Genomic DNA, 22,535 nt, shown 5'->3' on the forward strand with positions numbered 1-22,535 from the left:
GCATAGGTACCTAGTAACATTCTCAATTCTTTAAGATGCTATTTATTAAAAATCAGTTCTCCCCACACACACAGTCACTCTCTCTCAAACTCTCTCCCTCTTTATCTCTATTCACAGCTAATAAGCATAATTACCTTTTTAAAAAAATAAAACCGACTTCAAATGCGTGAACACAAAAAAAACTAAAAATTAAAAATATTGCGTATAAAAAAGTTCATCCCCAATTTTCCACCCTTAGGGGTGAAATATTTTCTTCAAATTCGCATGAAACCACCCTTTTGATAATACCTATTCAACAAAAAAATAATCGTTCAAATTGATTTATAATCGGCGGAGATATTGCGTATAAAAAAGTTCATCCCCAATTTTCCACCCTTGGGGGTTGTTTTTTCTATTATTAAATTTAAATGGGACCACCCTTGAGGTATTACCTATACGCCGAAAAAAGATTTGTTCAAATCGGTTCATAATTGGCGGAGTTATCGCGTAACAAACATAGAAAAAAAAAAAAACATACGGGTCGAATTGAGAACCTCCTCCTTTTTTGAAGTCGGTTGAAAATAGGAAAATACCAATGTCCTGGATTGACGAAATTAAACAAATCAACTATAATCAAAACATATTTTTATTTTCTGTTAAAAACATTGATTTATATTTTAACTAATAATTTTCAGTCTTCATAATTTATAACCATCTTTGACTACATAAATACAACCATGATAACTAAACACTAACTAATGCAGTTCATTTGGTGTCTTTCAGAGGCTCACATCAAGCTGAATTATGTGGCATATTTGTTGTAATAGGTGGCCTTAAACATATAATTAGTTATAGTTCCAAAATACTGGACTGTCCTGTCGATGACATTGACAGTGGGGCGCCACCGTCAATACCGGATCGCTGGTTCAGATTTTTGCCATGTTGGAAACCATATAGTTGAACGATGGTAGCGCCTCCCTGTCATTGAGTTTGGCGGGACAGTTCAGCGTGGGTCATCTATAATAAGGTTTTGATGCCAGCATCTTGTCATGATGAATAAAATTGACTTGAAGATCAAGCACATTTTTTAAAGGAATATATGTATTTAAAATTATTTGTGACTACAGCAAGTGACTGAAAATTTTGAATTTTACTAGTCTCTAAACTTCCAAAGTACGCCTTGTAATAATTGTCTAATCTAAAACCACACACCGTATAGCGCTTTACACACACAGAGAGTCAAGTCTCAATGATTAATATTCGCACTAGGAACCAATTAAACTAACAAACCAATTAACAATAATGTATGGATGCAGTTTGCATCTAATGACCGAATAATACCCATAATATTTACCTTCAAACATCACAGAAACAAATCACCAAACGTTTAGTTTTAAAAAAGCTATCCGTGTATAATTTAACATTGCCACGATTATTTTTATACAATTTTAAAGCATAATAGAATACCAAACACCGCTTGGCCGCGATTATACTCGTACAGGGTGTCGCAAAATCCCAAATACTAGGCTTGTTCGACTAGCTCCATCGTCAGGCTGAGTTGCTTAATTATGGGACAACATGTATAATGGCACTACAGTCTTCTCTCGCAAATGTGTAGGTAGACAGACATAAATATACGCAGACCAGGGCTTAAGGTGTTGCCACACTGTCGATAAAACGTGTCAACAATTTTATTCTATACCTACTAGCTTTTCGCCCGAGGCTTCGCCCGCGTGGAAATGGCAATGCCAGATTTTGTATGGAAAGTGGCGTCTTTTTTTTTTCGCGTGGCCATCGACCAAACTTTGTTTTTTGATTACAAAATAGTGTAATAAACCAAACTTACTATGGCATGTATACCTCTTAACTCAGTCTGAACTGAGTTACGAGCATTAGAAGTTTGATTATTTTCATACTAGATTTGCTTTTTGTGCGCAAGTTTTGTAAGAAATTGCAACAAAATATTGCGCTATTTTTTTATTGCGCTGATTCTGCTCCATACTGATGTCTGGTGCCTTTAATGGATGATATTGTTTGTTTACACATACAATCTCACTATTTTGTTGCAATTTCTTACAAAACTTTGCGCGCAAAAAGCAAATCTAGTATGAAAATCATCAAACTTCTAATGCTCGTAACTCAGTTTAGACTGAGTTTAGAGGTATACATGCCGTAGTAAAACTTTGCGCGCAAAAAGCAAATCTAGTATGAAAATCATCAAACTTCTAATGCTCGTAACTCAGTTTAGACTGAGTTTNCTCGTAACTCAGTTCAGACTGAGTTTAGAGGTATACATGCCATAGTAAGTTTGGTTTATTACACTATTTTGTAATCAAAAAACAAAGTTTGGTCGATGGCCGCGCGAAAAAAAAAAGACGCCAATTTCCGGCATTGTCTTTTGTCTGTCACAGAAGAACTAAACTTTATCGCGCGCGTCCCTGTTTCAAAAACCAGGATAAAAACTATCCTATGTCCTTTCTCGGGGCTCAAACTATCTCTATGCCAAATTTGATCAAAATCGGTTCAGTGGTTTAGGCGTGAAAGAGAGACAGACAGACAGACAGACAGACAGACAGACATAAAGGCAGTTACTTTCGCATTTATAATATTAGTATAGATCCTGAAGAAGATTATGAGCTAGATCTTCGACCTATACGGCAGGAGCCTCCATTGTGACTGGACTATCTCTTTATTGTTATCCAGCGACCGCAGCTTGGAGATATCTGTGGACGAAAAAAGTTGAGCGTTTAATAAGAGTGTAGATCAAATCTACCAACCAATCCATCAACGTGGAAAGCAGGCCTATGTTCAGCAGTGGACGTCCTATGGCTGAAATGATGATGATGATGATGAGATTAGCCCGCCCAGGGTGCCAAGCATCAGGGGGTGACAACAGTCGCGCAGATTAGTACTCACTGGCGCATCTGCATAACAATGACGGTCATGATATGTCATGATACGAGGGGGGGGGGGGGGNAGGGCGATTGGTATCATATACTCATTTGTACTAACAGCTTTCATCTTCGAATGGGTAACCCAAAAATCCTGGGTGGCACCAGACCATTCTGGGACCCCCCACTGTTTAAGTATCGCCCCGGGTGCCAAACCATGCTACGCCGCCGCCACTGAGTGAAGATGTCCTTACATACTATATTGACAAGGTAAATTAAATATCTTTAATGTTGTTCACTCGTAGAATGTTCTTACCTTTATCTAAGGAGAAGTTATGAAGTAAACTCTTGAAAGCTTTGGCTGGTACAGCCATGTTGATGTACGGGTAGCAGGCTCCTGTCTGCGTTCTGGTGTTACTGACGATGATGCCGAGGACCTCTATCAGGGACCTGCTCTTGGTCAGCCGGTATATGGGCCCCCCACTGTGGGTGATCAAGAAAACAAACTCTTCAACTAAAACGGTAATAATATCATAAATATAACCGTGGCTTCAAATTTCATTCATGTTGGAATTGGGAAGTATTATATTTTCTTTTTTAAGTAAAAGAGTCTAAAATAACATCCTCATTTTGACAATAAAACAAAACAATAATGAAACCGAAAAGTAGATCCAAGTTTTTGATTGGTCAATGTATTGGAATTTTAACATTAACAAGCAAAAAATAGAAATAAAGAATTAATTAGTAGTTTAAATCATAAAATTAACTGAACAAAAAAATAATAACGTGTTGTTTACTCAAAAATAAAAACGTGTCCGCGAGGCAAAGGATGGCCCTTTTTTTGTTCAAAGGCTAAGTAGGTCCTTGGTTATTTCGATTTCAGACATGTCCTTGTCCAGAAGTACCTGAAGCCAGACTGTATGCAGCACGAGGTCTGCAGCATGGAAGGAGACACGTTGTTGACGTGGCCTGACGTCACCGTGGGCTTCAGGTCGTCGAGGTTGCCCTCGTTGTAGTAAGGGTAGCCTGCTGCGAGCACCGACTCCCCTAAAAGATATAAAGGTCAATTATTCTCTGCAAACGGGGTAAAAAAAGCCCTTCCTCACACATCTGGAAAAAAACGTAAATGGTCATCTTCGTTATGTGAATCATGAGTGTAGGTCAATGAAACAAAACAGAGAAATCTCACGAGATGGAAAATACATGATACATGACCCTTTATACGAGAGTACGGAACGTGTAAAATGCAGGAGTATTCTGTGGTGCGTAAGTGCCCTGAAATGGGTCAAAAAGAATTTGAATTGTCCTTCAAGTGGTCGGCCGTTTGGTGTAGTGGTTCGGAACGGACTACTATTCCGAGAGGTCCCGGGTTCGATTCCCGGCCGGGCAGAAATTGAAATGATGAATTTTAATTTCTGTGATGGGGCTGGGTGTTACTATAATATATTAAGTATGTACAGGCCTGTTCATCTCCGCGAGTTTACATCGAAAACAAAACACGCACGATGGCCCCCTACAGCCCTACAGGATTACTATTAGAGAAGTAGAAGCGTAGTGTAAAATGTCCAGGGATATTTATATTTATTTACTGATGATATGACAAATCACCTTTTTCCACAGCATCGTCAGCAAACACAGCTGGTGTGAGGTGGCCCCAATGCTGTGGGTTGGTGTAGAGCAGCGCCAGGTCATAAGCCTTGTCGTCTGTCGTCTTGTACCGGACTATTGCCGTCTCCTTCACGCCGCGGCAGTAGAGGGACACTTTGTTACTTGCGTACTGTGGAATAGACCAATATTGATTTATAATGTGATATACTCAAAAGCGGCCTGCATCTATGCTTGCATCCAGCGCCTTCCTTCTACCTTTATGAGGTCGTACCGACGACCTCATAAAGGACAGTGTGGACCGCCACATTGTAGGTGGACGTTCTACGCTGCGCTTTCCGGTACGTGGCCTCCACTCCAGAACCTTCCACTTAGCCGCTACCAACCGGCCATTGTGGAAATCATTCGGGGAGGCCTATGTTCAGCAGTGGATGTATTGTGAAATGATGATGATGATGATGATGATGATGATGATGATACTCAAAGAGAATTGATTTTTGTCAATTTGGATCTTTTTGGCATCGCCTTCGATCAGCCTTTTAAAACTGCCTTACATTCTGATAGTAAAGAAAGAAAGTTAGTACGCTACTTTAAAGCATTGTATCACGTGTGTCATGTTTGTTAGATATCTACTTTAGCAACAGCAGTTTACTTAGGTAAAAGCAGGAACTAGGGATGTTATGGATATGTAGTTTCGGTTATGGATACGGTTACGGATATCTGTGCTTTAGAATGCAATTTGAAATAGTTTTCCAACACGGTTCATTCATGGCCGCACACTTTACATCGAATAAAAAGTAATAAAAAAATAAAAATGTACTAGATGGCATTATAAAGGTAAATCAGGCTGTTATGCCTTTACATTTATAATGCTATACAAAAAAACAATTTTTAAACTGCCTACGTCCGAAACTACCCGAAAATTTGAATCGGTTACGGTTACGGTTTCGGATATTTTTTTATTTCGGATATCCGAAAGTTTCGGTTACGGTTAAGGATATCTGATTCTATAACATCACTGGCAGGAACTAATATCACATTGACTTGGACTTACTTTCTTAACGACGTGTGCGCAGGTGAGGACGAACCCGGAGCCCACGTACACCCCCGCGCCCCACTCCCCGCCGCACCTCACCAGGACCGTCGTGCTGTCGATACGCTCTGAGGAACAGTTAAATGGTGAGGAAACGATACATAACCATGGTTCACTATTTGCTTTAAAAACATCTGAATGAGTGTATCGCTGGTCTGAAGTGCACAATTCACATAGCAGGTTGACTAGAGCGTCTCCGTTGTGTTAAAAAAATCTTTCCGAAATCCATTTCTGTGTTTAGGACATGCAGTTTTACCAGCAGATATCAGCTTTTTAGGTAGGTATTCAGTGCCAATAAAATTAGTCTCAAGATAATACCACGACAGTCAACATTTTTTTGTTCCATTGGTGGTAAACCTGAACCTTTACGAATGTTGCTAGATTTCAATGTGATTAAGGAAATTCTTTGTGTGCCTAATAAATAAATAGGTGAATAAGAAGTTCCATGGAGAAGGCAAACATATGATAAGGGGAGTGTAGGCTAAATCTTTTTCTGCTGGACATAAGAGAGCGTGTGCTGTAGTGCTCTAGCAATGGAAAGGAAATGGCCCGATGATGATGATTACAGTTAGTGGGAATACGGGATGTATTCCTGTACACCTATCTTTTCTGTTAAGCTTCGACCACACCAACGCGTGCAGATCGCCATCGCCGGCGCGATCATAGGCCAATGACATTTCGCGTGACCTGTCATTGGTCTGATCGCGCTTGCAAGCAGTTGCAAGCTATGTATATTAGGGACGTATTTAAGTGCCCTAAAAAGGGCGTATGTACTGAATAAACTATTTGAATTTGATGGCGATCTGCATGCGTTGGTGTAGTTGAAGCTTTAATCATATTTGCTCAACATGGCAAAAAATTGGAGTGGTGAGATAGTGGCGTCCTCTTGTCAATATTTTGATTATTATTGTTTTCTTCTGTAATTTAAAATCCCATCAAAAACAATACTTGACAAAAAAAAACAAGTCTCGCAACTCAGTTGTTCTACGGTAAAAAGTTGTGAGATCCATGTAATACCAAGTCCAGGCCAGGAAATCTTTAACGTTTTACATAAATATATTGACTTGGCCATCGCACTAAATAATTTAATTTACACGTGTTTTCATGCGATGGCCAAGTCAATTTATTTATGTAAAACGTTAAAGATTTCCTGGCCTGGACTTGGTATTACATGGATCTCACAACTTTTTACCGTAGAACAACTGAGTTGCGAGACTTGGTTTTTTTGACAAGTATTGTTTTTGATGGGATCTCATTTCTTTTTGTATTTTGTAGACAGCAGTTATGTATCTAGAAAACTGGACCGAAATTGAAAAATTTTACTCGACTTGGCGGTTGCACTACCGTGCCCCCAAATATTTTAGTTTTTCCTTGATTCATACACCAAACACTACTTATATTCCAAATTTGAAGCTTCTAGGTCTGCTAGAAGTGCCTTAGAGTTTTGATGATCGGTGAGTCAGTGAGTGACAAAAATAAGTAACTTTGACCCGTTATAATTCTTAAACTACTGGTTCAAATTGAATGAAATTTTAAATATACCGTGTCTTTACAATGCCTGCATAGCTAATGAAAATTCAGCCTTCTAGTTTTATCCACAACGAAGTTACAGGCAGTCGAAAATGGCCTGAATTGCTTCGAGAAAAGGATGGTACGGCCGTGCCGCTTTTTTGCTCGACTTGGTGGGGGCACTGCCGTGCCCCCAGATGTTGGTTAGAGAGGCTCCCGCTGAAAACCAGCGTCGGGGCACGCGTGCATGCACGCGTGGCTCGAATAATGCTGAGCGGGCGCCTTTTTGGCACAAAATATGCGTGTATAGTTTTAAGTCCCTTTGTTCTGTTTTTTATTTTATTTTTGTGTCGATAAAGTTTTTCTTATTCTTATTCTTAATCTCACCAAGTATCTCAGCGTGTGGATGCGAGGGCAGCGCCCTCATGACCTTCGGCGGCGGGACCCTCAGCTTGGCAGACAGCACGGACACCAGCGGCGCGGCCAGCGTCAGTCCCACCCACTCGCCACGCCACCATGATACGCTGCATACTATGCAGCCGATCAGCTCCTTGCTAAGGAGAAAAATAAAGGGTTTAACTATCGGGAGAAAATGTTTCAATCATGTGAGTTAGAACAACACTGGAAACTACAAGCCATCATAAATGGCTCGATATAACTGTAGTAGGCTGTGTGATAGATATACCGTTACAAAGCCCTTAGATTAAAATATTCTTATTGGTGATTCGACTTACCTTCCTGCAGAGATCTATAAAAGAGAAGAGCTGTGCAAAAACATAATAATATCTATATGCAAATATTCCGCCAGGAATCTACCTTCTGTCTATCTGTCCCAATCCCATAGCAGAGTCATGTGTGAGAAAGACTGGCTGCAATGAGTATACATGAAAACTTTTTTTTGGAGTAACTTATGACCCTTATAGGTACGATTAGTAGTTCAAAATTAGCCATCCTAATTATCTTAAGAGTAGTCCTTGTATTAGTAGTTTGATTGTAATCGTATGCTACAATCATCACTTACGTAGGCCCTTCAGTAAAGATAGGCCCGCCTTCAGAGCCCAGCGCTGTTCCCGCGTCGGTGAGCAGAAGCGAAGGCTTCTTACCCACAATACCACAGATGGAGCCCCTCGTTACCGCGTTTAGAAATACCTGTAACAAGATAATAATTTAATAAAGCCAGTTGTAAGGCTGCCGTGACACAAGCACAGCTCAGTCCAGCAGCCGCTAGAATAAGCTTGTCTGTGAATCCTTTTCTTTTTACTGTATACCTACTTTCCACTTAAGTTTGTACGTTATCCAAAGCTATTGTTACAAAATATTGTTTTTTTTTTTTTATTTCTTAACTTTTACAACTTTATGTGAGAAATAAAGATCTTAAACCACAAGTTTTACCTACTGAAAAACATGTAGGTAACTTTTATTCTATGCATTTTTATTTCAGTAAAATTATAATTTCAAATCATTGTTTTAACTTGTAAGGGCTCATGCAACTTTAAATCTATTTTTTTCGGTGGAAACTTCATACCTCACAACCGAAAGGTGTAGAGTGAACCTCCACCGATGACCCCCGCTCTGGAGGCGGCCGCACCATATCCAGTAACTCTGATAGAGGCCTTAGCGTTTTCAGAGCTGTAACAAAAAACCTTGTCATAATCTGTTCAGCTGTTCGGGACCTATGATATGCCACACTTAGGGCTATATTTCACCGGGATACCATGGCGGCGCAACCAGTCGCCGGCTACCAACAAAATGTATGCAGCTTTGCGCAACCAAACGGACACCAGGTGAGTAACTCTCTATAGAGCTGTATACATTTTGTTGGTAGCCGGCGACTGGTTGCGCCGCCATGGTGTCCCGGTGAAATATAGCCCTTATACTTGTGTTGATCGACTCAACTTTTGCTGCATGATTTCTATTGCTTTGTATATAACCTACTACAGGTTAACTCATTGTTAATTTCCATGTAAAAAACCAAATCACAACATTATGACTGAAGTGTCAAATTTGGCATGACTGTCAATATTTGTTGTGCACGCGACACGAATTATTTAGTAAATAATTGAATTTTAGTGGATTTTAGTATTTTTTTTCATTATGTCTTCGGCATGTGAATGTCCCCCTACCCGCAATTACTACAGGTACTACGACACGCCTGATGGATGTGATGTGATGAAGAAGGTTAGACAAATTCTATAGATCCCATGTAACATACCTGGAGAAGAATGGAGAAGAAATGTTCTTTTTCTAAAGCTACAGAAATGAACATGATTTCTAGCAATAGCTTCTTAGCTATTGCCAAAAGCTTTACGTCTTGTGGTCCGTCCTTTGCTATCAAATCTACACACCGATCTTTACAAATAAAAAATTATATGCATGATTCTTCTAGCCAAACTTAAATTCATTCATATTAGTAAGGTAACGCATGCTTTTTAGAGCACTTGCATTTCCCAAATAAAGCTTGTCCTACGGTTAACGCGTGTATCCGCGTCATCAACGATGGTTGACGAACAATGTACCATCTTCATCAGTAGATAGAGTCAATTTAGTTACCAGATTTTTTGTATTAAGATGTTAATTATAGAGACGTGTTGTACTAGGAGTAATTTCAAACTTTATTTAATAGATAGTTCTTATGAACTGTTTTACAGGCGATGGTGACCACCAGATACGGGGTCGTGGCCGGCGTAATTCTGTCCACGTACGACGTGATGATATACTCGCAGCCTTTAGGCCTTGTCAACGTGCTGAAAAGGTATACTGAATCCTTTAAAATAGATTAAAGAAAAGTTACACAAGTATTTCTCTCTCTGTGACTCACGCAACTTTGATTTACCTACTTATCAATAATAACAAAGGATGAGTGGAGGTGAATGTCGAATAATATTAAGTTCGCCTTTGTTGTACTCTAATTTAATGTAATGTAATAAAATATAATGCACCTTCAAAAAAGCTTTTTCACCATACAAAGAGATTATCCTTTTCACTACTTTTTGTCCCACCTTCTAAGATTTCGACTCCAAGATCTTCTGTCGCGGTGTGTTTAAGTAAGTATCTAAATTTTAATTTATTCATTTACTCAGGTACATGGTTCATACCGTCCCCCTGGGGCTGATGGGCGCTACGTTCGCTTTTGTTGCCAATGGAGTTCAGAACCTCAGGCAAAAGGACGATATTCTAAACTATTTTATTGGTAAGAAGATTCATTTTTAGATACGAATTTTCTAACTTTCTTTCTGACTTCCCTTTGAAAGTCAGTCCACCGCCCCTACCTTTCCAGACGCAAAATCTCCCAATACGTTATATCATTAAGATTTTAACCATGCAGTCAGTCGTCGTTTCGGCCAAATGACATTCACTGCTGGACAAAGGCCTCCCGCAAGGATCTTCACAAGACAGGTCCCGCGCCACCCGATCGATCGTCCTTCACCAGATCGTCGGTTCACCTAGTGGAGGTCCTGCTCAAACTACGTTTTTCGGCCCGTGGTCACCACTCTACAACTTTTCTGCCCCAGCGGCCATCAGCTCTGCAAGAGTGCAAGCTATGTGCCCGCCCACTGCCACTTGATTTTAGCAATCCTGCGGCCTGCTATTCAGACTTCATGAGGCGATAATTAAGCGTCTAAAATGGGCCAACTTCTAAAAACATCTCACATCATCAGGTGGATACGCCTGCAGCCCGTTCCTGGCCTGGTACGTGGGGTCGAAACACGCGCTCTTCGTAGGCGGAATCCTGATGGGGACAGCGGCGATGGTGAAGAAGCTCGGTGTGGACCGTGGATGGACCTTCATTCCCCAAATACCAGGTCACATGAACACGGTGCGGAGCTGGAGGAACGATTGGAGTCTGGCCGTCGATCCTAGAGACGGTGAGTAGCTTTTGCTAACTTTTATTCTTCCTAGCACCTCAATATCATCATCATCATTTCAGCCATAGGACGTCCACTGCTGAACATAGGCCTCCCCCAATGATTTCCATGTTGATCGATTGGTAGCGGCCTGCGTACAGCGCCTCCCTGCTACCTCAATATGCAATGAGTAAAATGGTATTTTGATGATCGGAATGATACAGAATGCAATAGGTACCTTGAATTCGGAACGTTTCCAGTCATAAACGACAGTAATTAGAGCTTATAAAACGACTGATTAAGCTTAATAGTCGACCCTAACGTAATTTAATAGTGTTCAAATTGTCGTAGTCTGGGATTACGCATGTAGAGTATATTAAATGGAAGATCCTATGACGGTCAAGAAACATGGCCATATGGCTCATAAAGTCTAGTTGGAACCAAGATTGTACTAAAGTTTTACAAAGTTATTTATCAAGTTGAACAAATTCCTGATGGAAGTTATATTTAACCTCAAGTCAGTTTCCAAAAGAATTTCATAATCAAAAAACAATGCTTTCCTAAAATAGCGCACCAAAGTTATTTGGAAGTTTTCGCGGAATTTCAAAACTTGTTTGTTCTTCTTCTTATTGCGACGTGCTCCTTTGTATTTCCATTTTGCTAATCGACCTTTTGACGATATTATCTCCTTTGTTAAAATTCTAAATTCTTATCTTTAAAATACCAATTTTCAAAACTTTCGGTACGATTACGATTTTACGCCCGTATTCACAAGCATTATGAAGTCTCATAGTGCACGTGGACGCACAGGGTGACATACGAACCAATCACAGAGCTCTATTCAACGTTGTGCGTTCGATTTTCGACTTAAGCAAGCATCGTTTGTGAATACGGGCGTAGTCTCTTCAATACGAAATTTTTCACACAAGTGGTTTTTTCCTACAAGAACTTGTGGTGGCAGCTCTGGCCTAAAATGTGGCTTCACTATAGCAGCTCATGTAAATTTAATTTAAGTGGAACTAGTACTAGACTGACGGCACATCCCGTCATGTGAGACCGTATTAATTTACGCAACTGTCCACAGACATGATGCACACCTGCGGCCAAACCAAAAAGTAACCTTCCGGAATCTTCCATCGAATTGAGATGATAGTGTTGTGATTATTATGGTAATAAATCGGTTTTTTGATAAACAGATGGTTTTAATAATTTTTAAATTCGACTTGTTGATGCTAATCTACCTTTTTGACGTCTTTCTTAACATGAATGTAGGTATGTATTTCGCACTCACGGACCTCTCATATTTTTATAGGCAAAAATAAATCAAATCCCGTATACACCTGAAGTTGACGTTACCATATCACAGGATGGAAAAATCGCTATGTGCAATTTGATGGCAGGGTCAAGTGGCCATCTGACCTTACAAAAATAATTGAACAACGACGCATATTCTTTGTAAGAGCCCTATTGCAATTTCAAACTGTCTTGCTCAAAATAAAAATAATTCACAGTTGAAAAACTCAAAAACCAAACAATCTTGGCTGGCCAGCCTTCTTCTTCGAGTTCTTTTGAAAATCACGATGAAGTATGAAGAATCGGCCGATACAAAATCGGTGCTATGTGCGCACTTCAATACATGCCCATACTGATTAACAGCCCGACCAAACTATCGGCCGAGAAAAAATCTGTAGCGGGGATTCTTCGGGTTTCCCTTACCTCTGTCATCGCTCTCGAGGTCAACCAGCACGAAGACTGATAGCAGAGCCTTCCCAAGCTGCGTCTGCTTCTCTACGTCCCCGTCCCTGTGGCCGATGGTCCAGGAGTACAGGATTTCGTCCACACACCTGTCCAGGATAGGGCACTGCCAGACGTGGCATATCCTGCAAGTTAGGAAAAGTAATATAGTTACCATTAAGGGACTAACAATAATATTAATCTGTGTGTAAAATAACTAAAGTGGTGCCTATATCCTTTAAAATACGACAAATGACTTTTTTGAATTCGGTAAAAAGGTAGAAAAATTACGGCAATAAGGTAAATACCATGATTGATTGGTGCCAGCAAATGCGGCAGGCTAGCACCGACTCCAAAAATGTAGTAGGAATTGAGGAAATGCCATGAATGCGTAATGAATAACTTACGACATTATTTTTATTTCTTCTTATTACTATGTATTTTTGAATTTCTCTAATTTGTATGTCAGCAAGTCGAAACTGCTGAACTGAATCCGGACCTTTTCAAGGCGAAAGTGAATAGGCACATACAGGGCAGATGTGTACCATCCTAGACTGCATCCCACTTAACACCAGGTGCGATTGTGGTCGAATACCTGCCTTGAAATGGATAAAAAAAAAACTTGGATAATAATATTCTCACCTGCCAGTCAGCACTCGCATATTATAACTGCTGTGTTCGAAGTCGACATCATTGTCCAAGTTCCTCTCTCTGCTCAGCCTCTCGACTCCTCCGTACAGGCCACTGCTATTCGTCCTTTTCTCACACGTGACGTAGATTTCTGGCAGGTTGTTGTAGAACTCCTCATTCAGAATCGGTTTCCCTTTCAAATTAAAAATGGTTTGTTGATCAGACTACAATTGGTCCATGGGTTAGCAATAAAAATATAAAACTTACGACAAGGGCCATCCATTTACGTCACAACATAAGGGAGGTGGTTGACGAAGTGTGGCATTGTGTGACAATTGAGTGGGAGGGGTGCCAAATTTCGTGACGTCACATTTAACAAAACAAAATAAGGAACTGCTGTTTTAATTGAACAACCATTTTAATATGTAAAATATGACACGTCACACTAGGGAGCAGGTTGTCTCACACAATGTCACTATCAGTGACAAGGAGGAGGGAGGGGGTTAAAAATCAAATTCGTGTGACGTAATTTATTGATGACCCTCCAGCATAATCAAAAGCCCTTTACAGTCGACAGCTGGACTATGAGCCTCCTATACCTATGGCAGGCGGGTTGGAGATCGCAGTTAGTTCGCAGGGTTAGTATCTTACGTAATTATTTTAATTCCATTGTGTCATGTACCTTTGGTCTTCTGTATGATGCTGGCCTGCTGTAGAGGCGAGAGGATGGACCCGTGGGTGAGGACCCAGCGCTTGGAGAACCTGATGCCTGATGCGGAGACTGTGAGAATGTTCGCGTGCTCCTCGTCTTCGGAGTAGTTGTAAGATACCATTACGCCTTCGACCGACATGTTTTATCTAAAAAAATGGGATAAATAATAAGTATTTGATGAGGTCTTTTGAACTTAGTTTAGAATAGTTTCTGTCCATCCAAATTGTGACTGCATAAATTAATATCATTAATCAATCCTGGTGATAATATACTGCTAATACTTATTGACCATAGCCAAACAATTAACCCAAGAAATTAAGAAGGAAGAGCGTCGAAGTCGCCCGCCAAGCGAAAGGTCGTGGGTTCGATTCCCGCCTTAGGCAGTTCCAAGAAATTATTATGATTCACATTATAAAAATCTCCGAAAGACAATAATATCTTGCGACTAAATGGAAGCAACTAACACATCGGAATTTGTAAATTCAAAGCTAAATAATGTAGCTACTGACGGCCGATGGGGCAGCAAGGTTCTGGAATGGAGGCCGCGTACCGGAAAACGCAGCGTGGGACACCACCTACAAGGTGGACTGACGACATCGTAAAGGTAGCAGGGAAGCGCTGGATGCAGGCTGCTACCAATCGATTAACGTGGAAAGCATTAGGGGAGGCCTATGTTCAGCAGTGGACGTCCTATGGCTGAAATGATGATGATGATGAATGTAGCTACTGTGGTTTAGATGAGCTGTTCTAATTTTTATAAGAATTAATTTACATTAGACTTAATAAATTAGACTAATTAGATTAAATTAGGCGAATTTAAAGATCCTCGTGTGTTTCGACCGCGACCGTTTGTAGATCAAGGCTGGCACTAGACCTAATAACAATGAAATAAATACAAATTGATGATTCGATGGTCCAGGGTTACATCCATCAGTTAAAACTGACATTGCTATCTGATTTATTAGCGCTACTATGTAACTAGAAGTCGCTAAAGTTAGTTTAATTATTGCATAGTAACAGACAAGTAAGATAATGATCAAATCAAAGTAGGTCACAGTCATATCGCAGAATAAAATAAATTTGAAAAACCTTGATTTACTAGAATGCACTCATTAATAGAATTTGTTTAAATCGGGATTTTGTAATTAGTGTGACAGTTAGATCTGATAAATTACTTTTTATTTTTAAATTACTACAAAAGATGAGATTTTATTAAGCTTACTTAGACTGATTTGCACCATGTTACTTTAACAGTAACTTATCTGTAACCATAACTATAACTGGTGCTTTTTGTATGGAGTTTGACAGATTTTTTACGTTTTTTCAGTTAAACTCAGCCTTATGCCCGTTTTCACCATCAATCCCTAATTTTTAAGTGACCCCTATGCCTATGGAAATTTATAACAGGAATTTTGTTTACATAGGGGTCACTTAAAAAATAAATAGGGATTGATGGTGAAAACGGGCATTAGTCTAAAAAATAAAGTAAAAAATTGATTTCGAGGGTTCCTAATCCCAAGTAAAGACAGGGCGGGTCGCTATATCCTAGTTTGTTACATTCTGTAAATAAATAATTTCATTTCATTTCATTTGTTATTTAGTAATGTATAATAACATTTAGTAACAAATCCGCGTTTAATGACTCAAGTGGCTCTTAATACGGTCAATTTGTTGGAATTCAAGAAATCCAGTGTTATCCGGTTATTCTGTGTTATCTCTGCCGCTATCGCCGTGTCAATACTGATTCGAGTTTTAACCACTTCCTACTTTATTTTTATCACTTGAGTGCACGTGTTTATTAAAGTATACATACAATCAGTTTAATGCTTTGTTTATAAATAAAAGTTTTTTATTTAAACTCGCACTCGAAGTGTTCAGGTATCTTACAGGAACAAGAGGATACCAAAGCTATTTAAAACAAATCAAACAAAGGAAAAACGCCAATCTTAATTATTAATATTTTTACGCAAATAGCTATTTAAAATGTTTTTAGTACTAGGTTTAAGTTTCGTAATACTTATACTTACTTAAATTACTTATTATGTCTTTTCTTATGAACCTCCCTAGGGGTTAAATTTTAAGAGAAACTTAATTGTAGAGTCGCCCTCGAGTCTCTAAGCTCTGCTTAGTTTTGAGATAGGTAATTAAAGCAACTAAGTACTTATGTCTATAATAATACCTATCTACTTGGTTCAGATAATAAAAAATAGTGAGCACAAAAATATTGTTGAAATTCAGCAACCTTCATAAAACTTTTCACACAACTAACTCCGTAATTCACCAGATTGTGATAGCAGACAGAAAGTAATTTTCAATGAATGCATAGAAATGATCAGTCCATTGACGTGGGTCGTCTCCTTGAGGCTGTATACTCGAATATGCCTTTGGTTGTCACAATAAGAAAAAACAAACACCCGTACTGTTTTTCTTGGTAACTTTAAAAAAATGGTCCAACAAAAGCAGTGACACAACCCTGCTGTTGCGATACGGTCGCTTTTCCGTCGCAATCGGCGGTATCGTGGTACAGGCGAAAATGATACCATGAAAAAGGGGTGGCATATTACAAATTTGCGCGACATAAACCACTCCCATACAATGATAGGATGAAAGTAATGAACACATTCAGCGGGTGGTAACGACACAATTTGATCTGGTATAAAAGATGCTGGCACCCTGAACGTCCAACCGCTTTTTTTGCGCCGTCGAAGAAGGCGCTCGCGTTCTATTTTCGAAATATTTTTTCTCGTGCTTTTGTTTTTTTTACTGTTTTGTGCCAGTGCATCTTTGAAGGTATGTTTATATCATAAAGCTTTTATTTTTTTAAATTCCAAGTAGGTATGCAATACTTAAACACAAATTCGAGATTGAGGCTACAGAGACAAAATACACAAAGCAGTTTTTTTTTTAATTTTGGGTAAAAATTAAAACGGGATCGCTTTTAAATTATTAAGTAGGTAATTTTAATGATTTTGAAAGTAGGTAGGTGTAACAAACGAGTGCATCTAATGAACTTTACACCACTAGATTGTCAAAAAACTACAGGCTGTTTTCATTTCCATAATACCGCCATGGAAACCTACTTCAATGAATAATTTCAGTTGCTAACTTGTATTGGTAAATTCAAGACATCTTAGAGTGTTTCATGTACAGGCATGGCATTTCAGGGGAATAGTTCATGCATTAAAAAATAATAAGTTGACTTTTTTGAAAGTATGGATGGTAAAAGTCATCGCAAGTAACTGATACAAAATTTCGTCGCTGATATTCAAGTTTCCGTAGTGTAGCGGTTATCACGTGTGCTTCACACGCACAAGGTCCCCGGTTCGATCCCGGGCGGAAACATTAATTATTTTTCCTTTTTTTTTTCTCATTATATAAATATTTTTATTTCTTTGTATTTTTCTATGTGTTAATTCACAAAAAATAATAATATTTTTCCTAAATCTAATGTCACAAGTACACAACATTATGAAAATCCGATTTTTTTACGGCCAAAGTATATCAAATAGTTCATGTAAATAATAATGGTGGTTACTAGTTAATTTTAGGTTTAACTGGTTTAACCTAAATCAGAAAAAAATAGATTACGAAAGTTTAATTTAATTTCTTATCTCCCATAAATAAATATCAGTTACACACAAAAACATGCGCATTTAATTTATACAATGCAAAAATAAACAAGCAATAAAATATGCACTTTATAATTTTTAAGACTTTTCTTGTAAAAAAAAACATTTTTGCAAACCGAAGTCATTTCAAACTAATATTTTCACAAAAAATGTCAAAATAATTCCTTCGAGCCGGATTTGAACCAGCGACCTATGGATAGCCATGTTTATAACCTCTACAGTCCACCGCTCTACCAACTGAGCTATCGAAGGTGATGACTGTGGTGCCGAAATTGCGAATCACCCAGCACGGCAAAAAATTAGGCCAGTAATCCGAAAATTGGGGTGCCTATTATTTTTAGACGATCAAGGAATTTACTATAACGGAAAAAAATATTGCAATAAAAATAAATATAAAATGTCACTCACATTTAAATAATAACACGAGCTCGTCCCACGAAACATAAATAAAGACTAAATGGATGCAAATATGTTATGTATTTAATAGTTTAACGTAAATAAAATGGCAAAAGCCACTGATGTCATGAGGTGAGCGAACTGTGACCGGTGTCCAGCTAAATCGAACTATAGAGTGCAGTACGCCTGTGTTTAATTGCGCATTCCAACTACATAACAAAGAAATAAAGAAAAAATATTTATTTGGTACCAAAAATAAAAACAATACAATGCAGTTTCATGTGGCTGGTTATGGTCACAATCTCACTAAATACCTAACTAACGTGGCTTTTTAAGGGCCAGAAAGCTTTTTCTTCCGTAGTTAACTCGACCAGGGTCAATTATAATGTTTAAATATCAGTCAAACGTGTTTTAACACAGCACCTTAAAATTACAAAGTTATTGTAGGGTTGGTTAATGTTTATCTCATTTACAACCAATCGTTTTTATTTCCTATGGATTTTAGATATCCTTTATACCATAAACTGCCCCGTAAGTTTCGTAACTCTTACACTTTTGTAGATAATTAAGTACCTACTTAGTTTCATCAATTTGACACGGTGTATTTAATTTAATTTGCTTTGGTTCACCGTGACCTCTGAAATACGATGATTAACTGCGTACCCAAGTGTTTATCTGGCAACCGTTCAATAATAGGTTTATCTTTACCTAGTAAACTAGTGGATGTTATACTTATTTTGAATGCATCATCATAACAAACCATAGCAAATATTATGACATTGCATGCTTTATAGTTTTCTTTATCAAAAAGAAAAAGTTGATTCGGTTGGATCGTTTTGTGCTGCTCAAATAAGTATTGTTTTTGTTATTATATTCATCTCATGATAGCGTCATTTCAATTATTTATCAATAAATGTCTTTTTAAGTTACAAATTTGCAACATAATTTACTTTCATTACTCAGAAGCTCTTTATGTTGACCTGTACTTATATATTTCAACTAATCCAGTTGTTTATATGCTCAGTATGTTATACAATTGCAAAACTAGTTTAAACTAATTAATACCTATTTACGTATCATTTAACCTACTCTTTGCCTTCTTATTTATGTAGTCTTGGATAGTGACATTAGTCAATAAAATTGCTAATCTTCTTGGATTGAGGTTCAAAGCAATTTTCAATTTCGTAAGCTTCGTTTGTAGCTATACTTACATTCAATTTTCGTGATATTTTCTTTCTGTTATAAAGTGTGAAGAGAAGGGTCTTTAAACCAATAAAAATAATCATAATGAAGCCTGTTGGGTAATTAAATGGGTTTTTATCGCGTCGAGTCCCTGGTTACGCAACGTCCGCGGTTCTGCAAGCCCAACGGAATGGAATGGGTCGTTCAACAACTTTTAGATGATTTGGTTTCGTATTTTCTGGTAGTTTTGTAGTTTTTCAACTATACAATTTTATACAATTACAATTTTATTACCATCTTAATTAGCTATGTATAAAGAAATGTTTAGCAGGAAACCCCAAGAAATTCATATGAAGGAGTGACCTGGTTCTCACATGTTTCCAATTAACGCTGACTTGTTTTTAGAGTAGGTACCTACCTAATCATTACGAAATGATATTTTGATTGTCTTAATTTAGCTGTCATTAATTAACCGTATCAATTGTCTTAATGATGCCAAGATATACTAATAGCTCGTGAACTAAAAGGCCTAGCTTTGATTGGCCGAGAGAGGTGGTGTGACTGCCGCGCCCCACTCGCCTTCGATTCATTACGCACTTCTAACCTGTCTCAGAGTTAATAAAAATTGTTGGCGAGATCAAAAGTGTGTTCCCGAACTTAGTCACATTCGCTTCACAATCTTCATTCGTCTTCTTTGGTAATTACCTATTGTGTCTTTGAGCCTTAGTTACGAAATCAAACCATTTTACTCTTAGGTAAACTAAATGCATATTCAGAAACAAGTATTTTTTATCACCAGTAACATTCAATGGTTCCCGCCATTTGCCAAAACGCTATTCTCCTTTAAAAAACTACTAGCTCTTCAGTTTGTGATTTCTATATTTTACCTAATTATTGCAATCCCACACCAAAAGAGTTAACCGTGTTACGAGTTACAGATTGTAAATTGATTGTGGTCAAACATATTTTTAGCATCGAATGTGGGATACATGTCTAGAATATTGTGACAAATGATCAATAAAATTTGTTGACCTTACTGAGTTATTGCAAGCATCCTTGATCGAATCCGAGCAAAGAACCAGGCCGACCTCACCCACCCGAAGCAAACGCATTTGTTAATTTAGACCACTCTACATAATTTGCATTTCCAGATTAAACTAGTTTTTTGTAGTGATTTAATGACTGTTCTTCATTGCCTTCCCTAAGTTTAGATTACAAAGATAACCTGTCATTAATAAAGATGTAATAAATAAGATGAGTCAGAACAAGGATGTTCAAGATCTTCCTAGATATTCCAGCGATAAAGTGATGAAGTGCCAGGAACACCCAAGTAGATCTCGTAATTCTAGGGTTCTATAGCACGTTATGTGGGCAGTACGTATCATAGTGTGGATGAAACAAATATCGGTTCCTATGTGAAACATTTAAACGGAAGCGGCCGGCTTTAGAGCTTCGCCGGTAGGTACTTAACTGAGCAATTGAACTAACGAGCGTGAGTAACCCTGGATCCGGTCCCGTGACTTGATCATTCCCTTCGGCAGGCATCTTAATGTCTTTACTCCTAAATAACGGTTATTCATTATCACTAATGACTAAGTCATGGTGCATTTGTTAACTTTAAAAAAATGCAATAACTTCCTTACTTTAAGTACCTTTACTTACATTCAGCATAGTATGACAAAGGTACGCATAGCTCCGGAAGTCGCTCGTTACTACAATTCTTGAAGACACACCCATGTTTATCACGTAACAGAGGACGTTTCCGAACTCCCAAATTCTTACTCCGACTCACACGTTTATTGTTCCCAGTCGGCAATTTAAGGAGACACTGGCACTACGATAAGCCCACGACAATACGATAATGGACGCTCTTCGCCTAATGGCTGGCATCCTGCACGGTCCAAGCGCAGTCCAGTCAATGCTAACAGTCCGATTCCCTCGCTCATCTACGTCTCATTGGATGCGTTGTCTTGGGCCGACTAAATTTTAAGCTTTCGTGTTTCATGTGATTGTCTGGGATCACGTTGCCGGTGATTGTCGACATCCTCGCGTGGGTTGAGGACCCGAGTCTCGGAGTAGCAGCGCTAGGAGCAATCGGCGGACAACGTCGGTCACGAACGATGGACGCACGTTTTCGAAAACGATAACCAAAAGCTTACGAACCTAGTGTCTGGGATGCAGTGTTGAGGATGAAATAGTGCCTGTAACATTGTACGTGTGCGGTGCGTGGTGACGGACATGCCTGAGTGTCGAGGTCTGGCTTCTAGTGTGAAAAAAAAGAAGTCACTTCGGCCGACTCGGTTGTTGAGTCACTTGAGCAGTTCCATTTGCTTGATGCGATAACATTTTAGGTGAGTCCGTTTTAAAAGTCATTAGTGCAAAGTGGTGCCGGGTATCCTTTACGTTAATGAGCATTTAGATACTTAGCTCAGTTACCGAAAGCAGGTGTGTTAACTTTTATAAATTGTTTACTTTTTGGAGTTAAAATGTGTTTTAATGCGTTGGCGATTCGTGGGCCACCTGTGAAGGTAAGCTAATGTTTACTAGTTAAGTGCTAGTGGAAAGTCCCTTCCATCTCTACAAACGATTTGTTGTCAACGTAATATCTTATTAAGGCTGATAACAGACACATGTGTCTAATGATTCAACTGTAAAGCAATAAATCGCGCTGTTATCATGTTCTTTAGAATTAGATAAAAAAAATATTTACTAAAAAAGATAAAAATAATGATAAATGAAATTATTTTCATTTAGTCCATATTTCAAATTATGTTGTAACGATTATCATTTTGATATTAGTTATGTCAACTTTTCATAATTATGAAACATTGAGCCTTGTCATAAAAAATCTAAAAAATATTCTAAGGAATATATTACTGTACAAAATGATGACGATTAATTTTAATTAATAAGAAAATAAGAAGACTCAGTAAATAAGAAATGCAAGTAAATATAATGCACAAAAGTAAAAATACTGGACCAAAACAACTTAAAATCAACTAAAGAAGTGAAGGTTCAGTGCGAAATCTCCCCTCAGACATAACAACAGCTCAATTTGATAATAAAACATTAACCTTACCTTTGGTCTTATTTGTTTATGTCTACGTTTGAGGTTATATCAGTCTCAATTTTTCCTATTGACGTGGATAGCCTATCACTTCACTTAATTTTAGTCAAAAATCACAACACAAATCCTCACAACACCATTTTGTAATATAAATACTTTATTATTAATTAAACTCATTCTAAAGTTATCACTTGTTTAGTTTAGCTACTTCATTGTCTTGTTGTTGAGCTGTGTGTATCCTACGGTTGTAGCCGTATCGTACG

General features: G+C 38.3%; 3 protein-coding genes and 2 non-coding genes across 9 annotated transcripts in view; 3 read left to right on the top strand and 2 right to left on the bottom strand.

The window, feature by feature from the left end:
* Positions 1 to 2,415: 2,415 nt before the first annotated feature.
* On the bottom strand, positions 2,416 to 22,514 carry LOC114356511 (peroxisomal leader peptide-processing protease). 2 transcript variants are annotated; one of them, XM_028309725.1, is made up of 12 exons: positions 22,285 to 22,514; positions 13,969 to 14,144; positions 13,299 to 13,479; positions 12,639 to 12,802; positions 8,603 to 8,706; positions 8,099 to 8,226; positions 7,465 to 7,631; positions 5,530 to 5,636; positions 4,479 to 4,647; positions 3,776 to 3,917; positions 3,187 to 3,353; positions 2,416 to 2,702 (listed from the first exon to the last, which is right to left on the bottom strand). In XM_028309725.1, exons 2-12 carry the CDS (start codon positions 14,135 to 14,137, stop codon positions 2,617 to 2,619), a joined length of 1,584 nt encoding a protein of 527 aa, XP_028165526.1. In that variant the 5' UTR covers positions 14,138 to 14,144; positions 22,285 to 22,514; the 3' UTR covers positions 2,416 to 2,616. The 2 variants fall into 2 exon arrangements, with proteins under 2 accessions (XP_028165526.1, XP_028165527.1); XM_028309726.1 differs by lacking the exon at positions 22,285 to 22,514 and adding an exon at positions 18,036 to 18,100.
* LOC114356512 (NADH dehydrogenase [ubiquinone] 1 alpha subcomplex subunit 11) lies at positions 8,988 to 12,095 on the top strand. The gene is made up of 5 exons (XM_028309727.1): positions 8,988 to 9,255; positions 9,726 to 9,829; positions 10,158 to 10,267; positions 10,737 to 10,943; positions 12,007 to 12,095. The coding sequence occupies exons 1-5, from the start codon at positions 9,172 to 9,174 to the stop codon at positions 12,039 to 12,041; spliced, it is 540 nt and encodes a 179-aa protein (XP_028165528.1). The 5' UTR covers positions 8,988 to 9,171; the 3' UTR covers positions 12,042 to 12,095.
* ITP (ion transport peptide) overlaps positions 16,249 to 22,535 on the top strand; it is a 70,539-nt gene continuing 64,252 nt past the window's right edge. Inside the window, exon 1 of one of the 4 annotated variants that reach the window (XM_028309732.1) lies at positions 16,249 to 16,788. Coding sequence is in view for 2 of the 4 variants with exons in the window: in XM_028309733.1 (XP_028165534.1) it covers positions 21,692 to 21,733 (42 nt within the window). In the remaining 2 variants the exon portion in view is untranslated. The other 3 variants (XM_028309730.1, XM_028309733.1, XM_028309728.1) reach the window with 3 other exon arrangements.
* TRNAV-CAC (transfer RNA valine (anticodon CAC)) lies at positions 17,268 to 17,340 on the top strand. The gene has a single exon. It is a non-coding gene; the product is annotated as a tRNA-Val (tRNA).
* On the bottom strand, positions 17,790 to 17,879 carry TRNAY-GUA (transfer RNA tyrosine (anticodon GUA)). The gene is given in 2 exon segments: positions 17,790 to 17,825; positions 17,843 to 17,879. It is a non-coding gene; the product is annotated as a tRNA-Tyr (tRNA).

The sequence above is a fragment of the Ostrinia furnacalis genome, unplaced genomic scaffold (genome assembly GCF_004193835.3).
Source record: "Ostrinia furnacalis isolate ACB-3 unplaced genomic scaffold, ASM419383v2 OfSCF2824, whole genome shotgun sequence".
Classification (NCBI taxonomy): Eukaryota; Metazoa; Arthropoda; class Insecta; order Lepidoptera; family Crambidae; genus Ostrinia; species Ostrinia furnacalis.